Below are 8,393 nucleotides of genomic sequence, written 5' to 3' on the forward strand. Positions count from 1 at the left end.
TAAGATTGCCCGAAGCTCTTCCCAGGTGCACACTGTCTCCTCTGATTTGAATACAAATAGAAGCTTCCTTTTTTCCCTCTGCCCCTCTTTCTCCACCAAGAAGCATACTCGTTTTTTCTCCCGACCAATTCGACCTTCTGTGAAGGCTTTGATCCGGCCGCTGAAGGCATCCTTCTCTACGGTCTCCTCCCTTCATTACTCTACCCAAATGACCTATCCTTCCCGGCCACCCTAGCGCCTAAGAGTGGAGAGAGAGGAGTTCTCGTACACTCGCTTTGCAGCGCCTGCCTTCCGCAGAGCCCACGCACTCGGACGCTGTGGGGAGTACGACATGCTGCTGGGTCGAGATCTCCAGTGCCAGTCAGTGCTGGTGGCGCTGCTCCGGTGATAGGGTGACAGGTAAGTGAGTGCGCGTTGTACTGGGTGATTGGGACTGTGGGGGGAAGATAGTGAGAAGCGGGAAGAAAAGAGATGAGAGAGGGAGGGGAGAGGAGGAAGGGAAGGAAATAGGGAGAGGCACGCAGTGGGTCAGTGTCTTCCTTTCATCACTAATGTCTGCACCCCCATTTCACCTCCCAGGCTTCTCACTTCTCCTCCAAGCATCCTTCCTGACGCCCATTCCTTCCTCCACCACCCCCCTCACTCTCCCGCGCCTAAGAGGATCTCCTTGGGGGGACCAGATTTCAACGCGGCTGCTACCTGAAGCCTGGCAACATGTGGAACGCGACGCCCAGCGAGGAGCCTGAGCCTAACGTCACCCTGGACCTGGACTGGGACGCTTCCCCCGGCAACGACTCACTGTCTGAGGAACTGCTGCCGCTGTTCCCCGCGCCGCTGCTGGCGGGCGTCACCGCCACCTGCGTGGCGCTCTTCGTGGTGGGCATCTCGGGCAACCTGCTCACCATGCTGGTGGTGTCCCGCTTCCGCGAGCTGCGCACCACCACCAACCTCTACCTGTCCAGCATGGCCTTCTCTGATCTGCTCATCTTCCTGTGCATGCCGCTGGACCTCGTCCGCCTCTGGCAGTACCGGCCCTGGAACTTCGGCGACCTGCTCTGCAAACTCTTCCAGTTTGTCAGCGAGAGCTGCACCTACGCCACCGTCCTCAGCATCACGGCGCTGAGCGTCGAGCGCTACTTCGCCATCTGCTTCCCGCTGCGGGCCAAGGTAGTGGTCACCAAGGGCCGCGTGAAGCTGGTCATCCTTGTCATCTGGGCCGTGGCCTTCTGCAGCGCGGGGCCCATCTTCGTGCTGGTGGGCGTGGAGCATGAGAACGGCACAGATCCCCGGGACACCAACGAGTGCCGCGCCACAGAGTTCGCTGTGCGCTCTGGGCTGCTCACGGTCATGGTGTGGGTATCCAGCGTCTTCTTCTTCCTACCGGTTTTCTGCCTTACTGTGCTCTACAGTCTCATCGGGAGGAAGCTGTGGCGGAGGCGCGGTGATGCAGCGGTGGGCGCCTCGCTCAGGGACCAGAACCACAAGCAGACAGTGAAGATGCTTGGTGAGTCCCGGCACCCTGTGGCCTTTCCCCCCCCCCCCCCCCCCACTGCTTGCCCTTCTCCAGGGGCCTCTATTTCTGTTATTCATCATCTCGTCTCTCCAAGTCTCTCAAGTCTCGGCCTGTCTCTGCCCCTCTCACCTTGGTTCTTGGTCTCACTGCTCTCCGTTTTCTTCCTCTTTTCCTGTATCGTCTCCACGAAAAAGCCCCTCATATTGGTCATTCTTTATAGCATTGCTCTGGAAAACTTGGTCCAAGATGGAAATACTTCATCACGGTTGATTGAGGTCCCTAGTTGTTAATGGTGAGGTTCAGCTTCCCGCCTCACGTAGAATTTGTGATTATCCGAGTAATATTAAGGTAAGCAGGCAGGCATTGGGTTTAGAAATTGCTCCACTGTAAATCTAACCAAAAACTTGGGTTACTCTGTTAAAGACGATTTATAGATGTGTTTTGTTTGTTTTCAATTTTGGGATTTATTTTCTGCCATGTATCTTTCTCAGATAATTACATCCACTCTGTTTATTTTGTGGTTCTGTAAGGAAGGTGTCAACACTGGAGCCTTCTTTTTCTTGTTTCTGTATTTGTCTCCCCAGTAGCATAGGCCAGGGTAGGGTGGAGATGTTATCCTTTCCTCAAGCCCTTCAGGAACCTCTGGGTACAGGATCACAGCTGGGTGTACTGATCGGTTACTGCATAAACTGCTTCCTTAAATGCTTGGTGTAGTAAAGTCATGCAGACAGTGCTCATATCCAAAAGGCACCTCTGATCTCACTTTCCAAGGCATTTCATGTTTACTAGCATTTAATACTTGTTAGTTTTTGCAGGATAATTTCTCATTTGCAATTGTATTATGTTCAAAGTCTGCATACCAAAATGACAGAGATTTCCCCAGGGATGTCAGATTTTTGTTTCCAGACCAGTGATTGCCCCGTGTCCTCCACGGGACTGTCAACTCATATGCATCAGACAGAGGGCTAGCTACCTTGCTGCTGCGGTGTGTCAGCTTCTCCTGTGTAACTTAGTCCTAAGGAGAGGTTACTAATACCTCCAGTTTTGTAAGTTACTAATCTTCTCACTGGCATCTTAATGCCAATTCCACTGTCACCTTCCATGGAAATTTGAAGGGAACCATTAAAGTGGCACAAAGGACCAGAACAATATTTTTCTCTCATTTCTGAATTTTAAAAACAATCTAAAATTTTGGAATTCTCAAAGAAAGTATCTTACAACCTTGGGTAGGTAGTAATTCATGTTGTCTGGCTTAACTGCCCCCCCCCACTTTATTTATATCTTTTAGAGATGTCATAGCCTTGTTTTCTCAGTAGCTACTAATTCCAATTCCATTGCAAAACTTACTTTAAGCATCTGACTTCAATGATCCACTAAACATAACAAAGCCCTGTCCTAACACAGAAAGAAAACGGAAGACAGGGAAAGAAAAAGCAGGTCCTTTCTCCATTCCCTTACCTACAAAATTGAACTTACTGAGTCTATACTAGAGCTACTGAATCGGCGTTTCTTAAGCATGCCCACAAGGATGTCTCTGGAGCTTTTGCTTAGTGCTAAAGTATTTATTGGGCATGCTTGACCCCAGCATGGAGGCAGAGAAGTGCTCCTGGGAACTCTGATCCACTCCTGAGGTGGAGAGCAAACACCTTGCTTCATTTATATTTGTGTTCTCTGTAATGCATATAACTAGAGGATTATCATTAATAAACTGTTTAGTTGGGTCATAATGCCAAGTCAGTCACAAAGCCTAGTAGTTATAACACAGAAAGACTGGGAAGCTCAGTGAAGATGGTTAGCTGTCGGTCCGACACTCTCACTGTGTGCTGTAATGTTAAAACAGACAGAGGCAGTATTTATGTGAAGAGCAGGGTGCCATGTTTTCCCGTATCAAAGAGCAAGACATGTTTGTCAGTGGTCATGCCACTCATAGAGAAAAGAGAGCCAGGACTTAAAACTGTGAAGTGATTTGTGCCATGCCCAGCCCTGATGGTCTCCTCTCTGTGTACCCTCAGCTGTAGTGGTGTTTGCTTTCATCCTCTGCTGGTTGCCCTTCCACGTGGGAAGATATCTCTTTTCCAAGTCCTTCGAGCCCGGCTCTCTGGAGATCGCTCAGATCAGCCAGTACTGCAACCTCGTGTCCTTTGTCCTCTTCTACCTCAGCGCCGCTATCAACCCCATTCTGTACAACATCATGTCCAAGAAGTACCGGCTGGCGGTGTTCAAACTTCTAGGATTTGAATCCTTCTCCCAGAGAAAGCTTTCCACTCTGAAGGATGACAGTTCCCGGGCCTGGACCAAGTCGAGCATCAACACATGACAGCACATCGTATCTCTCCTTCATCGCTCATCGCTCCACACCAGAAGCCATAGCCACGCGGGACTTGGGTGGAGGCAGAACGTCAGTTTGGGGATCTGGAAACAATTGGGGTGGGGAGTAGAGCCAGATGGGCAGGGTCCGTGCAGATTGATCTGCTTGTGCGTCCACCAGAGCACTCATGTGCGACCCCTGCACACCCGTGTCTGTGATTTTTGCATTTGGAGCTACTGGCAGCTTTACAGCTCAGAGGAAGGAGTGGCGCAGAGCGGGCAATGGCTTTCCTTCTTGGTGTGTAACACAAAACCCCATTTGCTTTCCTCATCATACTAGAAATGAAATGAGATTACAAACAACAACTTAAGACATGACTTTCAAAGCCAGCAGACTCCACAAAGCTCCATCACACGCACCTCAAAGCACCATAGCGTAAGGCATATATGTAATCAATAGGCAATGATTGATGAGAGATATCCATTCCTCCCTCAGCATGGTAATTCTGAAATCTAGTATGTTCCCCAGACATGCAATCCACTTGCAGGTGGGCAGCTAGCTTCATTAGTAATACTTGATACACTTAATTTGAGCAAGGAAAAGTAGATCCAATGGCTTAAATTTTGTGAGTACACTTAAAACTTTCAAGTGACATGCTTTACAAAGTTTTTTGTTTTAATCCAGAGTTAATTAAAATAACCAGTTCAGTTCTTCAGTTGTACTAGGTATATTTCAGACAGTTCTCATACCAGGCAGACACTCCAGAGTACATGCAAAAGATTACTCATCTCACATAAAAGTTTAAAAATATGTACCTGTTCCTTTCAACTGTTTTTTTTAAAATATTATATTAGTATACCAGCATTTTAGAGCAATAAATCCTAAGGTCACACCTAAATGCTCTGCCCTCGTGATGGGAAGAGAATGGAATACATCTAAAAATTAAGTTATACATTTAAAAACTACATTTAATTGCATGCATCAATTCAGGAAGTGAAATATTATAAAAAACCATTACTAATTGTAATCATATATGAATAAGGTAATTACTTTTTCTGGCCAGCTTATATAACCTAAAGAATATCAGAAAGTTTTAAATTGTAAGGCAGGCTCAGAATCTCCCCAATATTTCTGCCTATTGCTATTCAAAACTTTAAAAAAGTGTAATAATTTATTTCAACTCGCCTCTGCCATGTCCGATCTCCAAGGTAGCATTGCTCTCCACGTGCCACTGCTTAGCTGATAGACACGGTCAGCGGAGTTCTAGTCTCCTTCATTGTCAGAATTATGAATGTGTACACCTTTCAATAAATATTGTGCATTTGGGTTCTAAAATTTTAATTTTCATTTATAAAGGCATTCCTCTCTATATTCAACAGGATGACCTAAATCTATCATTCCAAAATGACTGTTTTCATTCTGTGAGCAGCTCTTACTGAAAGGACTGTTTAGGCCATTGAAAGAAGTTAATGTCATGATTATTTTGCACCTGCTTAAAAGGAAAGATTATTATGCTGAAGTTATAGATTGCCTATTTATATTGGAAACAACAAAAGCCAATCATAACTTGAAGTACTTTTAAAGAAATAATTTTCAAATCCATTTGGACAAAAAAAATCCATTTTCAAATTTTCATTTTCAAATCCATTTGAACACTCTAAACACACAACGTTGACAATTCTGTTAATTCTTGGGCGTGTGTCAGCAAGCACATGGGCGCACTCAGTTCCATGAGATATGTGGGAGGCATCCACCACCTATCTCCTCAATATTGCTCAACAAATTAAAAGGAGGCATTTTGGTTTCCTGAAGCTTCAGAGCTGTGTCTATAAATACATTACACTTGAAAGGAAACAAGTTTTAAAAATATAATGTTTATCACTGCTTTGGAGAGAAATGAGCCCAACTTCTGATTAGTTTTTTAATCTCTTCACTAGCCCCATCTCTTGGGGTCCACGCTAGAAGTCCTGAATTCACATCCCGAGAATGAATTACAGAGAAAGGGCCACCCTGCTTTCCACTGGTTAACCTGAAAAGTGGAAAAAAGATGTGTTTAGAGAAAGGAATCTCTAATTTGTCCTCTCCAATTATTACCTTTTTAAAAAATTGCTTGCAAGTTCTTTGTTATTACATTTCTTATTTTAAGACTCAGGGCAAAAGAAAATTACACTGAAGCAAATTGTTTGGGAAAGCTAACCTTTGGTCAACATTTTGGGTGTGCCTGCTATGTTCTGAGCTCCAAGAAATTAACAAGCCAAAGATTTTGTTTATTCTTAGTGATCTCACAATCATCTCTGTGTTTTGTTGCTGTGGATAATAGAGAGAGATGTTTGAGTTATGGAGTAGACATCTCTAGTGGGCACTATATCAAATGTCTACACCCCAAGACTACAATGAGCCACTGAGCCTACTGGTGTGTCATGTTGTTTTTTGGCTGCAAACATAGCTGATGGGCTGTCACTACAATCTTTGTAAAGAGAGCTAATATGTCTCCTAGTGAGAATTATGCTGAAGGCATTCAGGAAGGAAAGAAGCCAGCTTCTCTTTTTTCTTTATTACCATTACTCTGGTTACCCACAAGTCAGGTTTCTGTCATAGTTTAGGCAGTCTTAAAGTCAAGGTCCTGTTCCTCAATATAGACAGTAACTGTTACATGAACAGGAGTGTTTTGAATGATCGCTTTAAACATTTATGCCTGCCAACTATTTTAAACTGGAAATTCGAGCTGGGTTTGGTGGTACATTCTTGGGACTCCAGCACTTGGGAAGCTGAGGCAGAAGGATTACCAGGAGTTCAAGGACTGCCTGAGTTGTTTAGTAAGTTCCACCACAGCCTGGGATGCAGAGTGAGACCCGATCTCAACAAGCAAGCAAGCAAAAAACAGTAATGTTAAAAATCTGTGGTAAGGACATTTAGAGTCACTTCTAGCTCTTCCTATGCCTAGAAAAAACCACTTCCCAGCGAACTTTTAGCTGCAGTGCAGGCTGATGCGGTGAGCTGTTGTGATGGATAGACTTAACAGCCTAGATTTTCTCCTTGCAAATGCTTTTCTTAACTCATTTTGTCTTTTGTAAATTTATCCATATACTTGAAATTAATATTTTAAAAAAGGAAAAACTGTGAGATTCTGTGCAAGACTGGTGCCTACACCTTTGTCTCTTAAAGAGCAGTCTGTACCTCTTTAAAACATTGTATAATATTTACATATACAGAATGTTCTTGTCACAATGTGTAAGCGAATGGAGTGTCTGTGTTTTCAGAAACACTGTATCTAGGATAAAGAACAACATCACAGAAAAGAGATGACCTCAAGACACACCATGTCTAACTTGGTTTGTTATCTAATGAGTCACTTGTGACTTCTTTGCCATTTGAAGTGTGAGAGTAGCTGGCTTGTCCAAGAGTAAGTTGCACAGATGATCAGTGACAAGTGGAAGTTCAGTGACTTGGGAGCATAATCTGTTTATCTGCTATTCAAGATCAACTGGAAGTTGTACAGTAGCATCACAGACCCCCAACATTAAGCTCACGCCACTTCTGAATTCATATTTTTCTGATACAATTTCCAAGTCTTTGTAATAATATAGATGTGAAGCAATTAAGGAGGAAAATTTTGATGGGGTTTATTTTTGTGGTTTTCTTTCTTTACTCTAATGCTTTTGGGGTACTGGAAGTAGTGATTTAGGCTGGCAACATTGTTACTTTATTTCATCAGTGTTGTCTGTTTATGTCCCTGCTATTGTTTGACCACTTACTGGAATTTCCACCAATACTTTATACCTTTATTGTATGTACCTTTGCTCAAAAGACTGTCAGCTACTCTTAAACCTGGAAAAAAAAAAAAGGAAAAGAAAAATTTCAGAAAACATGACTCATGAAGATGGCCTGAAAGTTCAACCAAAATAGTCACAAATGCCCTCCCTTGGCTCCATCTCTCCCCCAAGCACAGAGAGAAAGAACACTGGGGGAAAAACAGCTTAACAGAGTTCCTTAGTCCTAACAGTTCAAACCCCAAATCACATACATAGCTTAAACCATAAAAATGTTTATTGTCTTCACATTTAGCCTTGTGGATTTGATGTATTAGAAAACGTTTGTTCGAGAAACTATTTCTAAATACCATATGGTGTAGCTTGGCACTACTAACTGGTCCATTTATGTCACTGTAGTGTGTCAGAAATGTCACTGGGGATATTTTGGATTCTATTTCCTCAAAGGCGTTTGTATGTGTTAACTAAGACTTCGCTGTAGCTTTCATGTACTTGTCTAACAGAATTTACGTTCCTTTTCCTTGGACATAATAACCAAACGATTGCTTAATAAATACCTTTTAAAAACATGCAGTCTGTCTATTGACAGGAGTATGTGAGTTACTCTCCTGCCAGTGGGTTCTTGTTTTAGCTGTTTTGTCCTTTGCGTGTTGGAGATTGGCAGCTTTAAGGAGGTGTCTGTTGCCAACAGGCTGTTTTCCCTAGGGTTTCAGTGCTTGATGGAGAGCCTTGAACGCAGTTTGTCTCAGAGCAGTGGCACTTGTGAGGGGCTGCGATTCCACACTCAACACTTCTCAGACTC

General features: G+C 43.9%; 1 protein-coding gene across 1 annotated transcript; it reads left to right on the plus strand.

Annotated features, from left to right (window-relative positions):
• Positions 1-578: 578 nt before the first annotated feature.
• On the plus strand, positions 579-8,131 carry Ghsr (growth hormone secretagogue receptor). Its single transcript, XM_034501006.2, has 2 exons — positions 579-1,504; positions 3,526-8,131. The coding sequence occupies exons 1-2, from the start codon at positions 715-717 to the stop codon at positions 3,828-3,830; spliced, it is 1,095 nt and encodes a 364-aa protein (XP_034356897.1). The 5' UTR covers positions 579-714; the 3' UTR covers positions 3,831-8,131.
• The last annotated feature ends 262 nt before the right edge of the window (positions 8,132-8,393 follow it).

Source organism: Arvicanthis niloticus, chromosome 4, assembly GCF_011762505.2.
Source record: "Arvicanthis niloticus isolate mArvNil1 chromosome 4, mArvNil1.pat.X, whole genome shotgun sequence".
Classification (NCBI taxonomy): Eukaryota; Metazoa; Chordata; class Mammalia; order Rodentia; family Muridae; genus Arvicanthis; species Arvicanthis niloticus.

Bases quoted from the DNA above. Each gene is read 5' to 3' on its own strand.
- Ghsr (XM_034501006.2), top strand. From the start codon at position 715: ATGTGGAACGCGACGCCCAGCGAGGAGCCTGAGCCTAACGTCACCCTG. The intron at 1,505-3,525 runs GTGAGTCCCGGC...GTGTACCCTCAG, and splicing joins GCAGACAGTGAAGATGCTTG to CTGTAGTGGTGTTTGCTTTC.